The sequence below is a fragment of the Choloepus didactylus genome, chromosome 9, assembly GCF_015220235.1.
Source record: "Choloepus didactylus isolate mChoDid1 chromosome 9, mChoDid1.pri, whole genome shotgun sequence".
NCBI lineage: Eukaryota > Metazoa > Chordata > Mammalia > Pilosa > Megalonychidae > Choloepus > Choloepus didactylus.
Genome location: NC_051315.1, coordinates 50728106 through 50755771, shown reverse-complemented (window position 1 = coordinate 50755771; position 27666 = coordinate 50728106). Strand labels below are relative to the sequence as shown.

The following is a 27666-nucleotide window of genomic DNA, read 5'->3' as shown; positions in this document are numbered from 1 at the left end:
TCTCTCTTTCCCTCTTTTATTTCATTTCTTTCATTTAACAAGTCTGGATCCCTGTGTTCAGTTCTATAAATATAGTGGGGAACATAACAGATATGTCTTCTCTCCAATGGAGCTTTCAGCTGAGAGGTGTCAGCCAAACAGTAACTGGACTCACGGTAAGTGCTATGAAAGAAAAGTACAGAGCATTAGAAGAAAATATGTACTAGACCGAGAACAAGGAAGAGGACGGTAATCTGTGCAGCAATCCAAGGACCCCATCCAGGTCACAGAATTTAATAGGATCCGTAGGATCCTTGTGATACCTGGACGTGTTACGCAGATTTGCCAGCCAGTTAGTCCAATTGATTCTGGCCCCTTCCAGAGCAGTAACAAGGGTTAACTTCTTTATGAAAACTTAACATCTTTGCTTTAGGCTTTAGACACCTCTACTGATAGATGCTTTGGATCTTTCCAAGTGTCTGTTGATGTTCATATTGTTCTTCAGAACTAAGAAATACTGATATAAATGTCTTTTAAAGTACATTATCCCAAAAAAGTTATTGGAGTTCTTTTGATTGAAATTTTTGTTGCAAAATTTACTGTAGAGGGATTTTGCCTGCATAGGCACTCTTTGACCTAATTATCGATCAAAATGAATGTGAAAATATTCCATGGTCTCTAATATGCATTTGCGTATTTTTTGTTTTGTATATCTTATTGATGTTGACAATGTATAATCTTTATTTTGATTCTAATATATTGGGTTAAGATTTCAAACACAGTTAGGAAAGTAACATTGAAAAAACTTGTTATTTAAACTGCTCACATTGTATAAATATGAATTTTCAGGTGCAGAAAGAAAAAAAGAGATGACAAACTACTTCTAATTTCAAATTAAGACCTTTCTAATTTTCGTTTCTGAATCAGTTTCTAAACTGTTTTTTTTTTTTTTTTCAGTACCTGGCAGACTTGGTATACACAAATGTTAATTATTCATAGTTTTAATGCATGATTCATTATTCATTGTTTTTTTGTTCCCTTTTTGCCCATTTTTCTGTTTAACAAACCTAATGGCTAGGACACACTAGCATTAGTAAGAGTGGCCTGCCCAGGCAACATTTCTAATCACATCTCTCCCTTACTCTAGGCATAATATGTTGGAGTGCCCTAGTGGATAGTTTGGGAGAATCATTTCCCGATGCCCTCTCCACTTGGAGGCTGGCATTTCTTCTTCCTTCCTCCTCCCTCCTATTGACAATCATCTGCTTCCCAGTAAAAACGTTGTTAATAATTTAGATATACCAGAATTTTTTCAAACACACACACATAATTTCTATAAGATCTTTGAACATTTCTCAGAACTATTAATAGGACTTGTATTCTGGATGTTATGGTTCTGCTTTCTGCAGTCACTGGTCATTTCACAACAAGCAGTTGGACAGCCTTGGCATTTCTCTAGACTTCCCTTCCCTAGAACATGCCAGAAGGACATGATTAAAATCTACCTTCATTTTTTCCTGCTAAAAAAGATTTTAATTATAGCAAATCAACAATTTTTGAATTATTTTCATTCTATAGGCTTATAGTAAAATTAGTTGTACAGTCATTTTTATTTGTGTGCTTCTATTGCATTGTCAAGTTTTATTACATTGACCTTTTATTACACTATTTTATGAATTCAACAAGTTTTATTTTATGAATTCATCAAGTTTTATTACATTGACCTTTTATTACACTATTTTATGAATTCATCTTCTGTAATTAAATAAAAGCAAAGTCAGTGAGATTTCAAATTATATAGATTTTTTTTTTTGGAATAAAGTTACTTCTATGCAGTGTAAAGCAGAAAATCCCCCAAACATCTTTTAGCATGTTGGCTCTCCTTGTGACTCAATTAGAGAATATAAATACCTCAGTTTGCCAGCAGAGGGCGCTTTTACATTTACAAAGAGTGGAATTCCGCTGTTCTGTGTGGAAGATTATAATGTAACAGTGTGTGTGCCATGTGTGAATAGACAGTGCCAGTACGCATGACTGTGAATGCATTTATATATTTTGATTTATATATTCGTTCACGTGAAGATTTTAAAATTCCACCCTAGCTAATGAGCTTACCAACCTGCTTGTTTTCAGACTTTAATACCTCCTTTCTCATATTTCCCCATATGTTCCACTCCTTAGGTTTATCCGGTGACATTATGCTTTGGAATATATTGTGGATATATTTTGCATAGATCATGTTCTGTAGGAGGGGTTTAAAAATTGACCTTTACGAAACAGCCTCCTTCTCCCTGGCCCAATCTGTTATAGCACTTTTTGTTGTTGTTGTTTTGTTTTGCCTTTTTATAGACCAAAGTCCAATCTTAGATTTGGTCTATACTAATTTTTGTAAAAGTGTCACAAAATTTATCCTTGCACTGATGGCCAGAATAATTTTCTATAGCACTTAACTTCTAGAAATCTAGGTATTTCTAGCATCTTTAGAAATAAATGCCATAGCATTTGAGACCTTGATGGGAGAGATAATTGATATAGTTGTGTATAATAATATTGTATCAGAATCACCCATACTGTATCAGAACTGATTTGAATTGAGAATGCTGCCCTTTATTTTTCTAAATTTAGTTATTATTCATTGTTGAGAACTAGCAGACTATGAGGCAATCCAAAAGGCAGGTATTAATTTGAACCAGGAAACAGAGAGAGAGGGAGATCCTGACGTTGATACTGATCCTGGCATTTGTTAAAGGATAACATAGGTTGTATTTTATTCAAAACCTCCTGTAAAGCATCTGGGTCAGTTATGCGCCTTGGAATTGCTTCATAGTTTTGAAGGCTCACCTTTCATATCTCAGGAAGGATGACATAGACATAAGTATTTTGACAGAAAGAAACCTCCCTAGTGTATAACTAATACATGCTGTATTTATCTTCATGACATCCCTTTATGGCTGCATAGCTAAAGCTTTTTTAGTAGAATTTTAACAAAAGGCAGTGATTTTAATTTCCACTTGGTTCTGACACCTTGCTGTCTCTTTATTTTGGGGCATGAAGGAGGATGGGAAACCAGAGTCGTGGGAAAAAAGAAGAGAGGGCATGTTATCTGAGGGCTCCGAGCACTAAGGCATCACCCTCTGGCTCAAAGAGTGTGTAAGCTGGGTCAAGAAAATAAGTCACATGCCCCAAAGAGAAACAGTAATTTTTCTATAGCAAAAGAGGTACAAGAGCTACCTAGTACAGGGTGAGGAAAGAAGACTGACCAGACAGAGCTTACCAGGGGAGGACTTGAAGACATGGCATCTGGGTCTGGGAGGCTGTGGTTGGGTTTGGACACTGGCGCAACATTTCAGGTCACAAGAACGTCACAAGGGATAAGAGAGGGATGAGAAAGTTCAAATTGTGTTTAGGGAAACAGATTAGAGGAGGGCATTTGTGGAGGTGGGAAGTAAGTCTGAAATGATCAAGGGTTCCTCAAACTGTAATTGTTACAAATGCTTTTCTGCAGCCCATCCCCACCCCACCAAAGACTTCTAACAGTTTATCATTCATATTTTGATAATTGTGAAATACCAATGCAAGGTATTATATCTGATCATCTCAGATTGTGTTTGTAGGCAAGTCCTTAATTAGAGAAATGTATCCAGGGGGCACTAGGGTAGCTCATACAGGCAAGCTTGCAAGAGCCACGTTGTCTGCCCATCTCTTCTAAACTCCACTCAGTGATGTCACACTGGTTGCCTGAAATCAGCCATGGTGCGAATATTTACACCGTGGAAATCAGAAAATGCTTATGAATCAGGGCTTCCACCCTTGCCCCCAAAGAGCTGGTTTTAAGTCTGCTTAACTTGAATGGCCCTTCCTGAGGGTTGTCTACCAGCCAAGAGGATTTCTAACTTATCTCCTACCTTGCAATCCCTAAACCTTGTTATTGCCAAGACTTACTTCTTCCGTGGTCATCTGGCTAATAAGTCGTAAGGACTTCATGCCTAAGTGACTGGCTGGCAATGAATGAATCGGTCATTCTGGTGGCTGTGGTTAGCTTCGGCCCTGAACTTTAATGCTGTCTTTCTCTGTTGGGACCCAAGTCCAAAGGCTAAAGGGCATGGGTAATACAATTTAAGCCAAAACCATTATACACAATTTGAACTTACCTCTGGCTGAAACATTTCAGCAGTAGAAATTCTGTAAACAGGATGAGAGGAGCTCCATGGATAGCCATGTGGGCCTGTGGCTCTAGGAGAGTGATTTTTCTCTTTGGGGAACTCATTTCCTAGAAGCTTGAATCCAGGAGAGAATGTGTAAGGTGGGTGGAGGTGGCTTCTCTCCATTCTGCAGGAACACATGTTCCCTGGCACAGAGAACAAAATCTGACAGACCAAAATGTGAGCGTGTGTGTGTGTGTAGATCCATATACATAGAGCTGAAAATAAAGTGATCTATTTCCTCTCAAAAAAGATGGAGCATAAGTTATTTCAAAGAAAAAGAAACGTGTTTTATTAGTGGTATGAAAGTGAGCACACTTAAGAAGCCCATACAGTCTTTGTGTGTGTGTGCCAGTGTGTTGCAAGTACTTGAAATGTTAGGGGTAGTTTTTGACCTTTCAGACTGTGAGGAACTGTGAAACTACAGGGAAGAAGGGAATGGCTAAAGAGGTGAGGATGAAATCCGTCATAAGGTCAGAATTAGAATAAACAGAAAATTGCCATGATAAATGAGATCAGGCTGTCTGACCTTGTAACCACTAACTCGCCAAACAGCGGCTGGAGCACGAGGCTCTTTCCCTTTGCATTGTTTCTTGCAGCAGTGCACAGCGGCTTTAGGGGGTCGGGGAAGCTGCATGAGAGACTGAGGCAAGGGGAAAGGAGGGAAATTTGGTGGAGTAAGAAATGCATCGAGGCTGAAAGTTGGAGGGACACTATCAGTCAGAAATAGAAGTAAGAACTGATTTTTAGATTTTTATCTTACCTGCTTAAGCTTAGCTCTTACTTTGAATATGCAGTACACTTGTCAACTGATTGTTATAAAAGAGTTTTCCAGGAGAGGGCACACTTTACATTGCAATGACTCTAAAAAGGCCTTCAACCAAGAGGTTTTTTTTGGTTTCTTTTTTTTTTTTTAGCTGCAACATTTTTTGGTTTCAAAATGGTTTAGAAATATTTTAAAGTATTTAATGTCCGGGTTTGTTAAATATGAAATTTCTTGGATGCCAGTTAATATTTCTACCTTATTAGTACAATTTTCAAAATGTGAATTTAAAACAAGGCAGTTTTTTTTTTTTACATGGTTTGTGGTCTAGTCTTAGACACTATTATTATAAGCAAAATGGTACTTTTTTGAGTTGTTTGCAGAATTGTTATAGAAAATCCTATGTCTTAACTGGATGAGTATAATTTTCCTTCATTCCAGTTGTCTGATATGAATAACTGCCTTTCCTTAGCAATTATCACCATTTTCTAATCTGTTTCCACCTAGCTTTGATATTTTCCCTTGAAGACATGGCATCTATATATAAGGAATATAATCAATATAAAAGGTAACTAAACTTATTATACAATGTAATTCCAATATCCAAAATCTCTTTAAGCAGCAGCTTCATTGGAATATAAGGTTCATTTCTCTCCAAGAGCCATTTCTTTATTCTAATGGAATCATTCTCACAATAAATGAGAAAATAGAAACTACTATTCACTTTGGAAAAAAAATAAATTTTTTTAAAGGTTAAGTCACTTACTAATAGTTGCCGAGCTCAGATTCAGAACCTAATCTATTTGACTCCATAACACGTTCTTTTCATGACAACATCCGGCCTCCACTTGACACTATTTTATCTGATTTATTTTAAAATTATAGATGCATGACTTTATTCATTAGGATGTAAGTTCACTCTGACATATTTTGAAAAGTATAAAGAACAAAATAAGATAATCCTATATAGATAAATTGCAGGAATTTCAGGCTTATAAGCACAATAGGTTGGTTTAATTTTGGCATCACTTTCTGGAACTCATTTTTTGTTTATATGTGTGTGTATGTAGCATGCAGTTTTTAAGTGAATGAGACAGGAAGATCTCTGTGGAAGGTATTCTCGGTGTCATGGGATATCCATATATTTCTTTTATTATTAAAGTTACTTCCTTTATACCTTCTATGTCTATGAACACACAAAAAATAACAAAATGCACAAGAATTTGCTGCCTAGGAAACAAACTTATTTTTGTGTGGAGAAACTGGAGATTTATATACCCTTAAAATGGCAAGGAGCTCTATCTATTGACTTTCATTTTCATAGTAATCTCTATCAGAATTATTGCAATTCATTTTTTGCAACGAGAACAGAAGTACTTTTTATTTACGTGAGTAAAAAGTTTAAAAATAAGTATGGAGTTTAAATGTAAAGTAAATGGGAGTCTATCAAAATGAAATCAGAAACTTAACAAAATTAAATCATCTCTCTAATTTTATTTTCCTTCTTGGGAAGATAAGCTCTGTTTTGAAAATAGTAGACAATTTGACATTACCATGAAAATGTCTATGTGCCAGTAAAAAAAAACAAAAACACAGAAAACTTTCTTTTCGCTTAGCATTATGGTCAGAGGATTGTTTGCTTTTTTACAAAACCTCACACAGATCATCAGCCGTGCTTGATGCTGGGGAACAAGTGCTGGGACACTGGACTTGGACTCAGAAATTGGGGGCTCCTAGCTCTGCCACATTCCTGCTGTGTGAACTAAATAAATCATTTAACTTCTCTGAGCCTTGTTTTCTCACCTATAAAATTGAGCTGATTTTGGTATCTACCATATAAGATGTGGAGAGCTTAAAATGTAATTTACGTTCTATCTGAGAAAGCACTGAACTCAGCGTCTTCCTGACATATTGCAGACTTGATGGTTAGATCAAAATAATCCAGATAATGAAATTGATTAGTAACACCCTTTTATTGGTAGAAACTTTCCTTAATATTCAAAAATTAGATGTGCACGTTGCATAAAATAGCTCCCCCAAATTTTATGTTTGTTAGAACAAAGCTTGAGGAAAATCTTGACTCCATGTATACACGGAGGAGGTTTAAGAATGTGGTTTAATGCTCATGATTAGAAAATGAAATGAAAATCTAATATAGTTTCCATTTGTATTACAGTTAGTGGAAAACTTAAAAGATACAGTGTTAGATTAGAGACAATATTTATTAGTATTTTTCAGTAATTTGGGTGTTGTCTGCAGTTCTTAATACCATGCTTACCACAGCAACAAATGAAAATCATGTCCAAATTCACTTTTTTGCCTCAGAAATCTTGGTCTGTATTTCTAGATCTAGAATTATCCTTGCAATGACATTTTCCCCATCTCATTTTACACCTTTCCTTTTCCTTACAAATCATGTTCTCTTTTCATCAGTGCATCTGCCCAAAACGCTCTTCTACTTGACAGTTCTATTCCACACTCGCCTCTGAGCTTCTAACAAGGCGTACCCCTGGGAATTGCAGAGTGCCATATTTAAAATCTCTCAGTGAGATATACAGGTTTTCCCGTGTGATCATGAGGGATTCCTCAAATCAGAGTTTTAGAGCTAATCTACAACAACTGATAAGCACAGTATTTTCACATTAGTATATTTGTGTTGTGCTAATAAACTTAAACAGTATGTATGTCCATTGAGATTTTTCTGCAAATTTTGTATCAGCTTTCTTTTAACATTTAAGAGAAATATTTTGCATATTTGATTGGCACCGGCTTTGATTCCATTGTATCCTCCAAACTAAATAGGCTTATCTCAAGTGGAAGGTAGATGTCACAAATATACTCAATGGAATGCTAGCCAGCAATAAAACAGGACAAATTACTGATAACATGTGACAACATGGATGAGAATCTTAAAAGTCTTAATGCTAAGTTGAAGAAGCCAGACATAAAGGCTACATATTGCATGAATCCATTTATGTGACATTCTGGAAAAGACAAAACTATAACGACAGAAACCAGATCAGTGGTTGCCAGGGAATAGCAGGAGGGATTTGACTACAAAGTACATGAGGGGATTTTGGGGGATGATGGAAATATACTATGTCCTTATTGTGATGGTGGTTACAAGTCTGTATACATTTGTCAAGCTCAGCAAATATATATATATGTATATACGTCTATACATACTATGTAACTATAAATCTAAAAAGAGTGATTTTTATAGTATGTAAGAACTGACCTAAAAAATTAACTAGCTTAAGAAAAAAGAAGATCCTTTGAGTTTTGAGGAGTATATCATCTCCTTCCAGAGATGTTTTATTGATAACACATTACTTGACTGTTTTTCATCCATTTTCCTTTTTAGCCCTAAATGTATGACACTCAGACTAGTTTTAAGTAGCCAATGCCTGCTTTAATAAAGTATATTTAGTGCATGGAGAAATTTAGTATGATATAATGATCTAACAAGTATAACTGTTATGGAATATTTATTGTAAGAAGAACATTATTAAATCAAACTCCTGCTCTAGTAACACACCAACCACTTGATTTTTATTTGATTTTCTAATCACCAATAATTAAGCTGTTGCTAGGAGCTTATTGTACTTAATGTTATTTAGTGGCTATCAAATTCTCTGAGGTAAGTGGTATTAGCTCAGTTTTAACTAAGAAGAACTTAGGCTCAGAGCAAAATCTGTAGCAAGTGTCCCACGTTCTCCTGATTCCAAAGCCAGCACTGGTGATCACATTTAATTTCTTTTTACCAGTTAAACAATATTTCTCATCCTTGAGGATGGAATTGCTTACGTCCTTGCAAATAAACTGTAAGGAGGGAATTCTTCCTCTGAAGGAAAGAAGGTTTTCAAAAGGAATTGATAGTGAGTACTGAAAACGGAATCGCGTTATAGGTGAAGGATATTCACTTGCCATTCGTTTCTGCTGTAACTCTTTGACAGAGGCTTAGTTTAATTAGGTAAAGAAAAAAATTATATTTCCGACCTCATGCAAGCTTCTCATGTACCTAACTGTGAGCCAGGCTTTAATGATATTGTCTTTCAAAAAGCAATTTCTTTTTGACATTTTAAATATATGTTTATCACTGAGCTACTATTTTCATAACATTCACATGCCCTATTAGTCATCTGTCATTTTATGTAAAATAACTTGATGAGCTCTACAATAATGCATTTTATGCAAATGATCTTCTCAAGCCTAACTCTTTTATTTTTGGGGCAAAATTTACACGTAGGGGGACAAAAAAAGTTATAAATCCATACAAATTTGCTTTTGCTCTCATTTTGGACATTTAGTACATTAAGTAGGTAATGTGTGTTTGAGTCACTACCCTGCAGCTGCTCATTCATGGAGGATTTTTTAATGTAGCCAGCCAGAAACTCTTACCTTTTATTCATAGTTGTCTCTGAGGGTGTCTTTCCCCCTTGCATTGAACTGTATGTACTGTGTGCTGTAGAGGTGTGCGGTTAAAATACGTTTATTCTCAGAAATATTTTTAAAATATTTTAAAATGTTTTCCTTTGCAGAATCAGACACAAGTTTGGCAGAAGGAAGTGTCAGCTGCTTAGATGAAAGTCTTGGACATAACAGCAACATGGGCAGTGATTCAGGCACCATGGGAAGTGATTCAGGTACTGCCTAACTGTTGTGTAAACCTTAAAAAGTGTGAAATAAGACGCCATATAGTGGAAAGCATGGGGGCTGTTCATATACTCCCTAATGTATTTATGCAATTAAAGCAATTCTTTTCTACTGTGTGAAGTAGTTTTGGAATTTTGCCATTCAGGTCCTTTAGAAGTACAACTTACAAAAGTCTTTTAGACTCATACTCTTTAATTTTGATCTAATTTTGATCCCAGTCATGGACATATCTTTTTGGTCTGGCATGTTCCACATTCCATAGACTCATGGCATCTATCTATTTATGAGATCTGTCTCGATTAATTTGACAGCATTTAAATTCTGTATTCAGTTTTGTACATTTGTTCCCAAACCCTTTATTTTTATTAAAATACATTTTAAATAAAAATTAATACTGTCAATGAGATGAGTGTGACCCTGTAGATAACTGCAAATAAGAAGAATCCCTCTTAATATGAAGAACCAAAATTTACACATATAAACAACCCCAATTCTTATAAATATTGCTTGCATAGAGTAGAGTTTGCAAAGTATTTTGGTCTCTAAAAGAGAACTTTGCTAGGTGAGTCCCAAATTGCTCTCCATACTGGTTGTATATCCCTCTAGGAATAAATAAATGAGAGTTCCTTTCCCAATCCCCTACACCCTTATCAATACTTTCTGTAATAAGACATCTTAATTTTTGTCAGTCTGATGCATTTGAAATGTTTCTTTCTATTCTTTTCATGTATATTTCCATGATCACTACTGAGGTAAAATGTTAACATCAAAATATGGGTGTTGGATGTTCTGGCATAAAATGTTCTGTATTTATCTGTATGTTTGAGCTACTTCATAATTAAAATCAACGAATTTCAACAACCACCAAAAAAATGCTTTGCAATGCAGGCATCTGAGAAGCCATGTAAAACTGACAAATTAACATACAAATTACTTTATTTTTCCTTTATTCTGTGACTGAAGTGTAGAAAACACTTAGAAAATATTGTGTACTTTAGACTATTCTGCATTTTCAGAAGATTTATAGAAATTTAGATCTAGAGTAGGCCTAAAGGGGCAAAGTAGTTTACAAAAAGATAGTCATCTGCCCTAAAAGCTTTCTAAATGGGGACATACCATCTCTTTTAGTTATATGTTCTTTTTTCATAGTAGCACTCCTGAAATCCCTTAGAACAAGTTGATTGAGGAAACTCAGTTCATCAAGTGTCAGTCATAACCTTAATTTTAATTAAAAAGAGTTAATTGGTTTCTGTTCAATTCAGTCAGTGTTTATTAAGTTCTTACCATGTGCTTATTTCTGTGGATTGTATTTGTATTTTCCATGCGTGTTTAAATTGTTCAATTGAATTATTAACATTTCGATTAAATGCTATTGATGCTAAAACTGTAAATATACTCTAGCTAATGTTTAATGTCTTTAGCTTTTAGACCTTATCCTGATTTTTGTTTGCCTAAGTTTGGGCTTTTCAAAATATTCATTCATTAAATAAAATTTAGTGTGAATCCTCTATGTGCATGGCATTTTGCTTATTTAGAGCTATTAGCAAATATGAGTATTTGCTGATTTTTAGTCTTCAATGTAGCATGAAAGACATGATAAATCTGAATGCAACCTGCTTTTAAAAAGCAAATACATTTTCAAAGGCAAATACATTTTGAAAGACAAACACATTTTCAAGTGGCAGCCCTTGACGTTTAGATGGGTCACTGCATAGGAGCAAATAATTACTTTGCATGTTGGGTAGTAAATTCTGAAATTATAAAATTCTGAAATTCATTATCCTCAGGTGCCTGGTATCAGCTGAAGGAGAAATCAGTTCCAAAAGACGCTTAGATAAATTTCGTGAATTGTTGAACACATATTGGATTACCGAAAAGCATTACTTCTGTAAGATTATATTTATATCTTTGAGTTTGACGTCAAAGGGACCTTATCCTTGGGTCGTTTGTCCTCCTTCAAAGGTCGTATATTAGGTTATAAGGATCATAGGCATTATGCAACATAGTAACACAGTGTTACTTTGTGGGTATTATGCCATAGTAAAACATAATTAGTTGTACTTTTAAAGTTTAAATATTCTAATTATGCTTATAGGAAGGTTGTTTCCTGCTTCCCATTTTCAGAGAGATATGCTGCTTCTCACAAAGTGGTAATTTTTTTTTTTGGTAATGCACATTGGCCTGATATGTAGAAAGTGTTTCCTTACTATTTTGAGAGAATGCCTATTAATGTTTGTCCAGTTGAAATGGCATATTTTTCCATGGTTACATACTACAGGTAAAGGAATACTTTGTCAATTTCAAACACATGCAGTGACAGACCTCATCTCTCCCATAATAACTCAGCTGTCAAAATCAACGTGAGAATGAAATTTGCCACTTGGTGTAGTTCCAATCGAATATGATTATTTAAACCCTCTTTGATTGCATTTTTGACCATTTATATAGTACAGGGATAGTTTTCAAGTCTTTAATCCATATTTGTTGTAGAAGGAGGGCACAATGTTATTCAAAACCTGTACACATTTTAAATACCATTTTCATTGTTTTACTTAGTTTACTCCAGTTTTCAAAGGGAGCCAAAAACAAATAAACAACAGACAAGCAAAACCCCAAACATTTCTTTTATAAAAGAAATTGGCTCCTAGCTCCGTGACACCAGCCCAGTTCTCTCCTTTGGTGACAGAGAAGAGAAAGTTCTCTTTTCATTCTTAACGTGGTTAAATTCTTCCAGCCCTATGTCAGAGGATGTGATAAGGCAAGAATCAAGCTGAATATTTAGCACTCACTCAGCTCTTTTTCTTTGGATGCTAGTCTTACATTGAATCCAACTTTCGTGTTTTTACATATGTACTCTGTGCTTCTCCTTTAAATTTGGGACTACACATCCAGTCTCCTACACTTGACAGGAACTCTAAAATATGGACAATTACTGAGCTGTCCACCTATCTATCTAGCCAGCTATTTTTAGTGGCAGCAGTATAATACTCTAGACTCTGAAACCCTTAAGGACAAGGACTGTATTCTTGTGGAATGCATGGTATATGTGCCCAGTAAATATCTATTGCACATTAAATTTGTAGTACATGACTAGTTAAGTATCAGTAAAAGGTCACGTATGGTTCTAGAATTAAAGTTTGAAGTCAATAGATCTTTTAATATTCTAACATTTCTTAATTAATATTTCAGTAAACATCTAATACGTGTGAGTGGTATTGATATTTTACACATTTGATTTGGTTTTAAGATTCCTGGAAGGAGACTTAGAAAATTGCTATACATTTATTTAAATTTTTTTTTTTTACCCAACGATATAGTACTAAGCACAAAAGAGAAAAGGTGGAAGTGGTTATTAAAAAGCACGTGTGACTATTATGAGGGAAGCAGCATTTCATTTTATTTTTTAATCTGTGTAAAAATGTACCTAGAATGAAATAAAACAAAGAGAATTTGCTGATATCTTTTAGAAAACTTCATAATCAAATAGCAAACTAGCAAAAGTAAATTTTCATATCTTGATGTTAGACGTCATTTAAAATACATCTTTCTTTGCACATATTTTGGTTATTTTTGGAAAATTAAGTGATAATTTTGATATACTTGGAATATTAGGATTTTGATAATCTATAAAACCACTTAGAGAAGTAGTAGTGTTCTTAAATATATTTAAACCTTATATAAATATACTAGAAGATGAATTATAACTACTGTAGAGTTCAAGAAAGCATGGAAAGAGAACTTCCAAATGGATATTTTTAAATGTCGGTGATCTCAAATGAGCTTTTCATGAAGATCATAATAAATGAATCAGCAGATGATCCAGTAATAGCTTAAATGTATTGCATCTGCCTTTACTCATCCATACAGAAGGCAAACTTCCTGCCAGGTTTGTAGATGCCTCTCTCTGAGTGATATTTGGTGTGAATTGTCCTACCTGTTCAGATAGTACTATCACAACAAGTTAAAACCCACTGAAATAAAATCATTCAGTTGCTGAAATGGATCCATCAGCAACTTTTTTGAAGTTAATGGGATTAATGTTAGTTTAGTTTTATTGTAATCACTGATAGGAGAAAGAGCACTCATGTGTCATGAAATACTAATAAGTACTGTGATTTTATTTTCTTGTGATTATGTAAAACATAAGACGGTCTTTTAAATGGGCATAATATTCATTTTATTGTATTCCACATTATAAGCGATACATTTTTAGATCTTTCTCCCTGGCTAATATAGGTAAATAGGCTCATTTCTAAACAGAAGATACTATTTTTAAACCAAGATATGCTATAATCATATTATTATAATGTTCATAAAATTAATATATTTCATTACCTGTTTGTCAGTACTTTGAATTTAGAAATTTAAAGGATAAAATTAATATGGATTAGGAAGCAAATATCTAACTAGTTATTCATCTAGGTTAATTGGAAACATTTTAAATATATTGTGCTTTGGATTTCAGGAAAAACATGGAGATATATTAGGAAATGATAAAGATGAGAATTCAAAATAAAAGGCAAAATTAGTCATGTTTTAATTTAGATCGGCAAAATTGTTTTTCAGCTTTCAGTGGAACTTACCAATTATCACCCACTTTGTAAAATATTGCTTTTCTTCAATCTGGATCACCCAAATGGGAAAAAGGACCCAATTTTAGATAAAATTTTTAAATTGGGTAATTTTCCCCCATTTGCATACACACACACATATATATCACAACTAAATGAAATACTATCTACACATACTATATATGCTATGCAATGTAATATATGTAATAAATATACATATATAATAATGTGGTGGTTTTTTTGTCAGATAAATTTTACAAATAAAAGAATTGGCTATGATACTTTCTTCCTATTAAAAAGTAAGGGGAATATAGAACAATGAGGGTAGTTGTTCCTACTTTCCCCAGTTCCTGTTGAGTTTGTACATGGAAGGACTGAGAGAAGCAATTAGGGCATGATGGCTCAACAAGGAAATGAAGGCCTGATGCATTAAAAATGCCCACTCCGTGAAAGAGTCCCTCATGTTATGCCTTTTCTGTCTCCCTCCTGCTAATTCACTCCCCTTACAACCCGCCCCCCACCCCACTTCTCCTTGGGCCCCTTGCATGCTAGAATGCCTGGGTTGTATCCTGCAAAAACAAATGGAGAACTGATGCCCATTCAGTACAAAAAACAGAATATTGATTGGCTTGTACCACATGTATAAAGGAATATACACCACAAGAAGTCTATGTTCAGTTTCGGACTTCCTCATGTTGGTTATTTTGTTGCCTTGCCCCTTATTTTTCTTCTTTTTAACCTCATTCAGATGAAGAAAATGAGGCAGAACGAGCATCCCCTGAGCCAGAGTTGCATCTCAGATCTTACCAAATGGAAGTTGCCAAGCCAGCCTTGGAAGGGAAGAATATCATTATATGCATCCCTACAGGGAGTGGGAAAACAAGAGTGGCTGTTTACATTGCCAAGGATCACTTGGACAAGAAGCAAAAATCATCTGAACCTGGAAAAGTGATAGTCCTTGTCAATAAGGTATTCAAATGACACCTAGTATAACATTATTTTTTCATTTATATTTTGTTATTCTGAAACATTTGTGTAACACCCCTTGTAACAGCAGATCACATAGATTCCGTTTAATTAAGAGTGATGTCCAAATAAGACATGCATTGTATTTTTAATCTTTAATTTTCTAGTTTTTTGTAATATCTAAGTTATCGGACTTTAAAACTGATTTGTTACCATAAAATCAGAACATCAAATCAAAAGGCTGCAACTTTATATAGAGAGAGTTTATTTACTTAAATAGTTATTAAGGTTAACAGGTAACAATTTAAGTTATCATTATGCATGAACACGGATGCCAAAATATCACTGGGATCTGGGATCAAATATTGTTTTTAGAGTCTCTTTATCAGTTGACCCTTAAGTCAAAGGCAACAAATTCTAATCTATCTAGAATAGAGTTTAGAATATATTCTAACCCATCCAGAATATAGGTTTGAAAATAAAGAGATAATTCAGTATTTGACTTATCTATATCAAGTTAAATACATAGACAATTTTCAAAGATTAAGTATATATAGCACTTGTAATAAATTCAATTGCAGTTTTTCTTTGGTAATTCATATCTTGAAGTGTCAAAGGCCATCTTCATAAACGTAGGCTATAAGACTGAATCACTGTAAAACAAAATCTAGTTTTTTGAGCTTTATTCAGATAAATGAGAATTTTCTAATTTATATATTTGTAAGTTATAGATAGTAATCTTTAAATTTTATAGAATAAAATTGAGTATACTTTTCCATGACCAGAAACAGTTTTTTTAATATTATTTATGGTAACTGGATTCTCATCTGTTTCCTTTGGAGAACATATGGTAATAGACTATACAACATTTCTATATATCTTTATTTCTATTATGCTAAAAGTTTTCACTTCAACCTCTTTTTGCAAAACAAAAGGAACATATTCAGAATTGTAGTTCCAAATGCATTTTGTATGTATCAGCTAAGTGTAAAGAACTTTCCTTTATACTCGCATACCCACTATTGGAATGGCTTTATTTCCTTAAGTTTTGTTTCTTTTGCTGGTAATGGCAGTGCTTTAAAATTGATTTGTCAGTAATCTTTCATATAATTCCTTTATACAGAATACTTTCTTTCACAGTATAAGAAACCCAGATTTGAATACTATTTCCACCAACCAGTAGTTTGACCTTGGACAAATTACTAACTTTTCTCTTTAGTTTCCTCATCTGTAAAGTGAGCACAACAATAATTACTCTATGTAGTTCTTCTGAAGTCTTAATTAGATGATACACATAAAGTCTGGTAATGACTCAGTGAATATTAGGCTTTTTTCACATCCCTCTTTCTTCCCATCTTTATAATGAATGAAACTGAGTTCCTTAACCCATGAATAGCATTTTAAGTGCAAGGTCGGAGAAAAGAAGAAAGTTAACTGAATTTGAGGCCACATAAGCTGACATTTTTGATAGCATTTGAACATTCTGCCATTCCCTCAAACTCAGCCTTGTCATCTCCTCTCTCAAAGGGCTCTCCTTCCCTGTTTATCTTCCTCTGTATTGTACCATCCCCTCTAACACATCTAACCTCAAAACCTAGGAGTTATTTTTTATTCATCCGCTTCCTTTATATCCCTTATCTGATCACAGGGCCATAGAGTATTTGAGTCAGAAGGGGCCTTCAAGATTCAGCTCCCTTCCATTGCAAATGGTTATTTCATTTCTTCTAGGTAACTTCTAATATCAGGGAGAACCCCCTTCTAATAAGGCGGCCTGGTCCATTCTGACATTGTTAGAAAGCTTACATGGCCCTCATCAAAATCTGTTTCTCTGGATTCCTCAGTCGTTAGGGTTCTTCCTTATGTGATTATACAGAGTTAAGAATTCTCCTGTCTTTTGACAGCCCTTCACATAGAGAAGGCAGCATCGTGCAGCTGCTAAGTTATTTTTCTTTTCATATCTTTAGGATAAATGGGCCCAGCTTCCTAACTGAACTTCATACAACATGGTTTCCAGTCCTTTCCAGGCCTTTCATTATCTTGAGTGCTTGTGTTCTTCCAGACATTTATCTAGGACCCTCTTAAAACACAGCGTCCAGAACTGAACAAAATACCATAGATATGCTCTTACCAGTGCGGAGTGTGAGAGAGATGAGATGTGACACTCAGCCCATGACTGGATTTGCCTTTGGCAACAGCACTTTCATCACACAGACGCATCTGGAGCTTGGCATAAACTAAAAAGTCTCAGCTCCTTTTCATTTGAAAATCTGTTACACTAGAACTTTCTTAACCTATGTTTGTGCAGTTAATTTTTGAGCCTAAATGCAAATACTTATATTTATTTCTTCAAATAATTCATATTGATTGGTCATTACAGATCTCATGATTTTATTTGTTTCTGATGCACCTGTTTTAAAATAATAACTCCTTCTCCTTTCAGTGCCATATTCCAGTCATGAATCTTCCAACCCATCAGATCTAGATGAATCTAATGAATTCACATTTTTAGCTATGTTTAAATGTTCGTTTATCCTCATTAATTATTCACAGTCACTGCATTATCATGTGGACATTTGAGTTCATAAATCTAAATCTTGATTTGCTTCCCTGTTGTCTTTCTCAGAAGTACTAGAAACTCTTCTACTGGTTCTTCTGTCTATTTCATAGCTCTTATTTATTTACTATCTCATTTCTTTGCATTTTAAAACAATTTCAGGTTTAATTATTTTCTAATCCTTTTCAATGCAACGTAAGTTGCATTCTGCATTTGGCCCAATAACAAGCTATTGTAGTCCTTGGTCTAGAAAAGAGAAATTCCATTCCTAACACCTTTTACTTTCATATCCCTTCTTCCCTCCTTTCCAAAGTAATCGCCTTCAAATGCAGGGAGAAATGAAAACACCACCTGTGTTCCCAGGGCTTCCATTTCCTAACTAGGGCTTCAACATTGTGAGAGATAAATCCCAGGTTCCTTCAGATGCTGTAATGCAGCCTCATATGATTCAGCAGAAGTGGGCAGCAGTAGGGTTTAATTAGTCTTGGTAGGCTCTCTATCATATCTCAGGAAGGGACTCCAAGAATACTACACACCTCCCAATTAGCCATGTGAGATTTGTGTATGGCTTTCTCCATGTCCTTCAGTAGGAAGTCAACTCTACCAGAGTATCAGGATTTCCAACACCTGCTAGCTCCTGTGACAATTTCTTGTATTCCATGAACCAAAGGATGCTGCCTCTTTGGAAGGTCTTGACTCACCCTTAATGAAAAGAACCTCACGTCACTATGTCACTTCCATGGTACAGAGATTCGTAATTGTGAGAGTATTTAAACACAAATCAAATGCACATCCTGTCCTCAAGAAATCCAGTCTAGATGGAGGATAAGGGATGTGCATTAATTGCATAATAATTAATATTTTATTGCACTTCACAGGGCACTTCCACATATATTATCCATTAAATCCACACAGAAACTCTATGAGGTAAATATTATTATCCCTATTCTACCCATCAGAAAACTGAAGCTCAGAGACTTTAATTCACCTGTCAGGGTCATCCAACCCTTATTTTATACGTAAGTGGCTCTGCTCAAGTAAAAAGATGAATAGCATATACCCTACTCAGCTCAAGTAAAAAGATGAATAGCATATACCCTACAGACCAGTGAAAAGGTAACCACTGATACTATTAGCAGGTAATTGAATTATCAAGAATAGAATGAGCATTCTTTGGGGCTCTCCCTTGAAACTCTTCTGCCAACTCCCTGTCTGCTCCCCTGTACACCCCTGGTCTTCCATTGCAGAAGGCCTCCTAGGGCGGCTCTTCCTTTTGCCTGGCTGTTTGTTTCCCCTAACCCAGGAGGCAGTTGGAATGACTGGAAGTGTGTAGCATTGAGGTATCAATTTAGTCACCTTCATCAGACACTACTAGAGTCAGCTAGAAAGGGCCAACAGTTTCCACTTATTTGCCAAGCCTATTTCCTGTTTTGTTCTTGCTCAGTCACTGAAGCTGTTCTAGCAGTTTATTGCTTCACTTCACATCCGCTCTCCTAGACAAGGCCTCGACTCCCCACTTCTGGTTCCTTGCTCCCTCCACTCCTCTAGGCATGTTGCCTCTGGCCCAAACCAAAAACAAACCACAGGAATAAGTCATCTCTGTCCCACAACTCATGGGGTCTCTGAACTATTGCATTAAAATTAACGTACCCTGTGTGGTGTTCACAGTCCTTAATAGAGTATCTCTGCTCAGAAAATTCAAAATTTACTGCTTATCCAACCATACCTTCAACTTCTCTCTTCACTGACCTGTGGTTTATTAGATAATTCCTTACAAACCCTTCTTTTGAGCAGCCAGTCACTTCTTTCCTCTCACTTTGTAAGTGCTTTTGTGGAGAATTGTTACTCCTTTGCAATTATTTGTTTTTGTTTTGTTTTGTTTTGGTCTTGTGCCCTACTAGACTAAGTTCCTCATGGTTGTCAGCTATAGCTTGACCATCTTTATGTCCCAGACACAAGGCATTCAATAGATATTTATTGGCAGGTGAATGAATGAAATGATGAATAGGTTGTTATGCTTCACTGATAATGTAAACATCTCTCTCTGATCAGTGCTCATTGGGCTTTGGCTATTCTTTTTTATTTATTTCCTTTTTCAAAATCTGGGCATTTCTTTAAGGTACACTTGGTGGAACAGCTTTTCCGCAAAGAGTTTGAACCATTTTTGAAGAAATGGTATTGTGTGACTGGATTGAGTGGTGACACCCAGCTGAAAATATCATTTCCAAAAGTTGTCAAATCCCATGATGTTATTATCAGTACGGCTCAAATCCTTGAAAACTCCCTTTTAAACTCAGAAAAAGGAGAAGATGATGGTGTCCAGTTATCAGGTTGGTTGATAGTAATAGGAACAATATTAATTAAATAATTTAAAGGATGTTGATAAAAGAAAAGATAAATAAACCTTGATTTAGATTGCCCTTTGTTGCTCTTTAAAACCCTTCCTTTACTTCCTAGGAGAAACAAACAATTTGACCTTAAGTTTTTTATTAGATCACTTTATTCTGCATAAGGATATCATTAATAAATCAAGCACTCACTGGGCCTCCCATTTACTTCATGTTTCTAGGTACTGACAAGTTTTTCTAATATACCCATCAATGCCTTTTTCTCCATAGAATAAAAATACAATCTTTTCTATTTTGTGGGAGGTGGGAAGAGAACATAGGAAGGAAGATGGGAAAGAAGTGCAAAATGGATAATAATTTAAAGCAATGTTAAAACAAGGCAAAGTTGTTCCTCTTTAAATAGTGCAGTTTTCTTTTGAAGGAATAAATTCAAAACTCACCAACTTAGAATGAAATATGTTATTAGAGAACAAAAGGGTAATCCTGAGAGTTTCTGGAAGCAAGGCAAGGTTTGAATTCCACCCCAACACTTTCTTTAGCTCTCTAAACTTTCCAAACTCATCTTCTAAATGGATTTAACAGGGATATATATTTCCGTAATTAATATGCATGAACTTCTGTATGCCTAGTACAATTACATTTACCTAGTACAAGTACATTTCCCTCAAAAGTGAAAGAGAGTTTCTGGCTCATGAAAAATATCCCAAAGGCAGCTAACTTAGCTGGGTTAAATGTACTTTTTCTGTTGTAGTTTGCTGGTATGGACAAATGAACCATTTGAATTTTCTTTTAAGATTTTTCCCTCATCATCATTGATGAATGCCATCACACCAACAAGGAAGCAGTTTATAATAACATCATGAGGCGTTACCTGAAACAGAAGTTGAAAAACAATAGACTCAAGAAAGAAAACAAACCAGTAATTCCGCTACCTCAGATACTTGGATTAACTGCTTCACCTGGTGTTGGAGGGGCCAATAAGCAAGCCAAAGCAGAAGAACACATTTTAAAAGTAAGTCATTAACTTTATGTATAACCAGTAAAGCTCAAGCTAAAACCAGTACCAGTGCTTCTTGGATTTTTAAGTTAAGGTTGCATCAAGTGCCATGGTATATACAGAAAGAAGATATTCCATGATCATCAATAAAGTGAAATCTGTTTGCTCTAACTAAAGTAAATATACAGAGTCTTCTATAAAACACTAATGTGACTTAATAAATAACTCAATAATATCACAAAAAATTATGGAACATGGATATAATGAAATGGCTTCTTTTCAACATCTACTCTTATATAGTTAAACTTGATCTCTTTGATACAGAAATATACATAAACTAGGAAAGTTTCTAGCTTTCCTACATGATAAAGTCTTACTCCATAAATTTCAAAATTACATGCTTTCTACTGTGTCTTTCCTGTTCTATGTGATCCTTAGATTCTGCATACATCAAGCTACATGAGAAATGGAGATATGAGGATCTTTAATTAAAGATGCATTACTTACCAGGCGCTCCAAAACAGTAACACCAAATAACGTGCTGCTGTTGATCTCAAGTGTTAAATGAATTCAGAGTTATTGAGAGACATGCTGGCACCGAGGCAATTGCACTTGCATTTTAAGTCCCTTACTCTAATTTGAACTCAGAAAAATCATATAGACAAAACTTTCAGAGGCACATTTATTGGCTGCAAGATAAAACTCATTACTAAGATTAAGGACTAACACCCCAATCGAGAGCCAGACACGTGGGCATCCACAGCTCCCAACTTGGTACTGCTCTCTCTTTATGTAGAAGAGGGTGGTGATTTGATCTATGGATATCATGACAACCTTGAATGTGCCTGCTGTAATGTGGTTATTGCATAACAATTTTCTGCTGCTCTCCTCAAGTTGCTAAAATCTTTCCATATCCAATTTTCCACCCAGAGAATGGAATTTACCGAATGAAAATAACTTCACTTCCTTTCAGGAATTACCCAACAACTTGATTTAGAAGCTCCTAATAATGACAGATGTCTTGATTAATCAGATTTGCAGTAAAACAATACTAAAATGCTATATTTAGCAAATAATGCTACAAAATTTTTTTACATGAGAAAAGACTTCTACATTGAATCAATTGAAAGAGAAAAGTAATTCATTTGAATATTTCTTTTCTAGATATGTGCCAATCTTGATGCATTTACCATTAAAACAGTGAAAGAAAATATTGATCAACTCAAAGACCAAATAAAGGAGCCATGTAAGAAGTTTGCAATTGCAGATATCACCAGAGAAGTATGTGCTTAAATTTTTATGTTTATTTGAATGGTGATATCATAAAAAATTGAAGCATGACAAAATCTGTTCTATACTAACCATCTGAATAACATTATTTTAAAATTTTAGCAAAAATGTGTTTTATTCCTTTTTGTTAATATTAGACAGCAAGGCATAGTTGTGAATTTTCTCCTCACTCTTCTGGTTTTCTAGCTTGTATAAAGTATAGAGCAGCTCAGAAACTGGGTGCATATGAGCCACGATCGGGGTGAGCAGGTTTTGGGTTTGGGATGATATGGGGAACATACAGCTAAGCTAGGATTATCACAGTTTGTTTTAGCCTTTTTAACTTTCTTGGTGAGTTCCAGAGTTGCTTTTCTGTTATTCCACACCAGCAAACTTAGAGATATTTTGTTGCTACCAGATTACAGTTGACAATGATAATAGGAATCCTACCTAATTTGCATATTTGCATATTTACTTTCTAAGGAAAATACTGACTTGTTAAAGAACTGAAATATTTACTTTACTGTTGCTTTTGCAGTGGGCATTTTCATTGAGTATAAAAGCCAACTGAGAATCAATTTGGACATTATGACCAGTATATTATGTCAATACTTGTCTTTTGAAAAATTTTAAAAGTGCAATAAACTTTAGCTATATATATATTTTATAATAACTTTAATCATCAAAACTCTACTTCAATAAAGATGTTAGGATTAAATGATGCGAAATATTTGTAGTAGATAATTCTATGCTTGATATGTCATAGACACTCAACCAATGTTGGTAACCATCCTCCATAGATTAACTTTTCTGAAATTCTGAAAAAAAGTGCTGTCTATTCCAGCTACACTAGCACATTTAAATATACTTTATTCACCTTTACTTTTTGTTGTTGCTTATGCAGTTTTATTTGATTAATTTAAATGTTTGTTTCTACTCATACTCTTGGGAGGAAAAACCCTCAACATTTCTCGGGATACTTTTAAAAAAGAATTTACCATTTCACTCTTTAACTTACAAAACTTTTTAGTAAACATTTTATTGAAATGTAACGTACATACCGAAAAGAACAAAAATCTTACATGTACAGATCACTGAATTTTCGTCAACTGAACGCATCTTTGTAACCGAAATCCAAATAAAGGGCCAGAATATTGCCCTGTCCAGTCACCATCCTCTGAGGGGAGCCACTATCCTAACTTCTGACACCAACGATGCAGGTTGACTGATTTTGAACTTTAAAATATGCAATCATATATTATGCACTTTTCGTGTTTGGCTTTTTTCAAAACTCTGCCTCTTAACTTTTTATATTGGTAGAAATAATGTTTAAGCCAGTTCTTCAAAAAGGAGTATTTCTTAAATTGTAGGCTTTCTAAAAATTGTGGCATTAATTTCATGTTTTTTTAAATTGTCTTTAACTTAAATTCAATGTTTATATTGTTCATTAACTTTTTTTTTTAGATCTATTTAATTTATTTAAATACATCAATCAGATACAGCAATTCATTAACTTTTTTATTTAAAACTTTAAAATTGGAAATCCCAGCAGGGGTCCACATGGTGTGGTGTGGCATGGGTGTGGCTGAGGTAGAGGTAAAAGAAAAGCTGACAAAAATAAATAAGCAAAGAGGTGAGCAGAGATTAACTTGTTACTTTCTCTAGAAAGATATTGAATCAAATTTATTACAATGCGGAAATAATTTTAACAATGACTGTTATTCATTTACCAATATAAACATGTAAGAATAAGTGTATAATTTATTTTTAGGATCCATTTAAAGAGAAGCTTCTGGAAATAATGACAAGGATTCAAACTTTTTGCCAAATGAGTCCAATGTCAGATTTTGGAACTCAACCCTATGAACAATGGGCTATTCAAATGGAAAAAAAAGGTAATTTGGGTTTTGACTCAACACTTATTTTGTTTCTTACTGGTGCCAAGATTTCAGAAGACTGTATCACATATTTCCTAGCAGATTAAAAGCAAATGTAGTATCAAATGGAATACCCGTGCTCCAGGTTGCATGATAAACATGTTCTAATTCCTTACATAAGAAAAAGATCAGTAATTCATCCATTTTCTCTTTATCTTTAGAGTCTGACTTGTATATTTAAAATGTTAAGATAAATATTAACAGCTGTTTCCAAAGGCAAACTCACCTAATATGTTTTTCATGTCATTCCTCTGAGTCAGCATGATCAGGTATGTGTTTTTACTGACATGGAGCTCAGGCAGAAACTCTAGTCATTAAACATTTTGCTCCCTGTTAAAGCTCATTTTGAGCCTTAACTTGTCCATTTCAAAAAGAAGATGCAGCAGATTTTGGAGACAGTATCATAAACATATTCAAGTCCACAGCACTATTTTAAGGGATGTTGTTCTCACATTATTTCACTATACATAATATATTCTTCCATAGCTGCAAGAGAAGGAAATCGCAAAGACCGTGTTTGTGCAGAGCATTTGAGAAAGTACAATGAAGCCCTACAAATTAATGACACTATCCGAATGATTGATGCATATGATCACCTTGAAACATTCTATAATGAGGAGAAAGAAAAGAAGTATGCAGTCCTAGAAGACGGTAGTGATGAAAATGATGACAATGATAGTGATGATGGTAACAAAGATGAGGATGCTGTAAAGAAACCTATGAAACTGGATGAGACAGATAGATTTCTCATGACTTTATTTTTTGGTAAGAATCCATGTAACATTTATTGCATGGTCTCACACATTTACAGTTTGGAAAAACCTACTGCTTCTCATAAACTCTATAAGGTCCTACTAAAATATCATTTTGAAAGAAGAAATCTCACTCAGATTGGGGCTAGTTCTAATTGATATGATTAGATTAGCCATAAAGTATATGATCATGATCGATCATTTAGTCATTCAGTTTTATGGTCAAGATGATGGCAAAAAATTTATTTATTAAACCACTGATTAATACTAGATACAGTGCAAGATTAGCTGTAGTTGAGTTTTTGTGCATCCTTTCTTAGATCTTAAGAGTGTAATTATTTGCATGTTTTACTATTATTGACTAATCATTTCTTAAAGAAAACAAGAAAATGTTGAAAAAGCTGGCTGAAAATCCAGAACATGAAAATGAGAAGTTGATCAAATTAAGAAACACCATAATGGAACAATACACTAGGACTGAGGAATCTGCACGGGGAATAATTTTCACAAAAACAAGACAGAGTGCCTTTGCCCTTTCCCACTGGATTACTGAAAATGAGAAATTTGCAGAAGTAGGAGTCAAAGCTCACCATCTGATTGGAGCTGGACACAGCAGCGAGTTCAAGCCCATGACACAGGTATAAGCATCCTTTCGGACTTCTTTACATGCTGTTTTTACTCTTTGCACATTGTAGTCTCTTTCCATCCATTCTCTCATCACCCAAAAAATGATTTTACAGAATGAAACACTTGCTCTTGAAATAAAATTTTTTAGTTTAAAAGCAACCTAATCTTTAGTATCCTATAGGTTAAGCATTGTCCTAGGTGTCATTTTACTTTACATACATGGAGGAACTTTCCCAGTTGAACTTCCTTTACAAAAATGAGTGACATTTAAACTAGTAACAAAATGGAGAAATGGTTACAATATAATATCAACTGCAAAAGTAAGAACTGTCTCCTACCCCCAAAATTGCATGCTTTGTTATGGGAACTGTGTAAAATATATTTGCATAAGACAAGACCTATAAAAGAACTTGGAAAAATTAAAATATTTGACATGTTAGAAATCTGGGATTGCGAGGTTTTCTTTTTTTTACCCCCGATTTAAGGTTTGGTGTTTTTCCCCCTTCTTGTTCTTGTACTATTTATATGATGGTGTGAACAGTAAAAACAACAACAAAAAAAAACATTTGGGAGAGGAAAAGTACTTGTAGACATTATAAGAATGGGTAAAACAATGATTGGTTGTTGGAGTAAAATGTTCTTGTGAAGGTTATAGACTTATTGACCCTGGGCCTTGTTGGAGAAGGGGAGATTTGTTATGGTCCTCATCATTCAGGCCAGTGGGGTTTCTCCCCACCTCCTAGTAAGGTTTTCTAAATCTGTATTTCATAGATACTAAGACACCACAGATTGTAAGACACATCTCATTATTAGGAATGGTAAAATGTGAAAAAAGATGTGCATCTTAGAATTAATGAAATACAGTACTTTATTATTTGCCTGTTTCTTCTCTTCAAATTGTAAGTTAAACTCAAGAGAAGGATAGAGCTTTATCATGTTTTTAATTTATAAAGGCATAGAAGTTTATATATACAAATCTGTATATATATGTGTGTGTGTGTGTATATATATATATAGAGAGAGAGACATATTTTTATACCGTATATGTATGTATGTGGTATTTTGCCTTACTCCCTCATTTCCAACCAGATCTTGCTTATCTGGCACCCCACACTCCCTTCCACAACCCCTGCCCCAATTCTTATTTCCCTTACCTTGGAAAAACTACATGCTTGTTTGTTGTCTGTCTCCCACTACCAGAAAGTAGACTACAGGGTATCAGGAGCTTGGTTTCATTTCCTGCTGTAAACCAACCCCTATTAGTAGGAGTAAGAACTCCATAAATACTTGCTGAAAAATGAATAACAATATGAGTGACAGTCTAGTGAATATTCAATCCAAATACTCCTTAAGGTTGCTAAGATTTAAACTTCAACCAAATAAGACCACTAGCTACCACCCACTTGTATCAAATTACTGCTGCTACTTGAAAATTCACATTAACAGAATTGTGTTTCAATACTATGATTTTGCTTTTAACAACATCTGCTCTATAACAGAGCAAATTAATCTGTTTTAGTGTTTGTTTATAAAAAGTTCTTGAAATTGTCCACTCTAATGCTCACTACCCATTTTTAAGCACCCATTTTTAAGTTGCATCTAAAATTTAGTGCAGGGAAAGCATTATTTTCCTTGGGTAATGAGTTTGTATCTTCCTTTTTGATGAGAGCTGGTTTACTTAATGTGTTTCCCTTTTTGTCCTAGCTTCCAGGAAGCTTATGGGCAAAACTGGAAGTTCACTCTCACAGCAATTGTGTTAATCCTTACAAGTAATGTATCTATACTCTTCAACTTTGGCCCTGTTTTCCCATTTCTATTATATTGGTTTTAGTGTTTTATTGTAAGTTGTCTCTGATCCTCTTTGAAGAGAGGTGGGGTGCAAATGCCAAGCTACTTTCTTCTCTTTATCCTTTTCAAACTTGGGGCCTGCATGCCAAAATATAGAACACCTTCCTTCTTCTCTCCCCACACTCCCACCTCATACACTGGGGTGCATGTGGTCATTAAGGAGAGGAGCTAAAAGGCATCTTTTGATGTCATTTGAA

At 34.7% G+C, this 27666-nt stretch overlaps 1 protein-coding gene across 3 annotated transcripts in view; it reads left to right on the top strand.

The window, feature by feature from the left end:
• IFIH1 (interferon induced with helicase C domain 1) overlaps window positions 1-27666 on the top strand; it is a 48963-nt gene that overhangs the window by 14154 nt on the left and 7143 nt on the right. For 2 of the 3 annotated variants that reach the window (XM_037849532.1, XM_037849534.1), the window contains 9 exons: window positions 8712-8822; window positions 9486-9590; window positions 14920-15140; window positions 19811-20021; window positions 20834-21051; window positions 22201-22317; window positions 24077-24200; window positions 24729-25007; window positions 25373-25632. In XM_037849532.1, the coding sequence (XP_037705460.1) occupies window positions 8712-8822; window positions 9486-9590; window positions 14920-15140; window positions 19811-20021; window positions 20834-21051; window positions 22201-22317; window positions 24077-24200; window positions 24729-25007; window positions 25373-25632 (1646 nt within the window). The remainder of the gene's footprint in view (window positions 1-8711; window positions 8823-9485; window positions 9591-14919; window positions 15141-19810; window positions 20022-20833; window positions 21052-22200; window positions 22318-24076; window positions 24201-24728; window positions 25008-25372; window positions 25633-27666) is intronic. The other variant, XM_037849533.1, reaches the window with a different exon arrangement.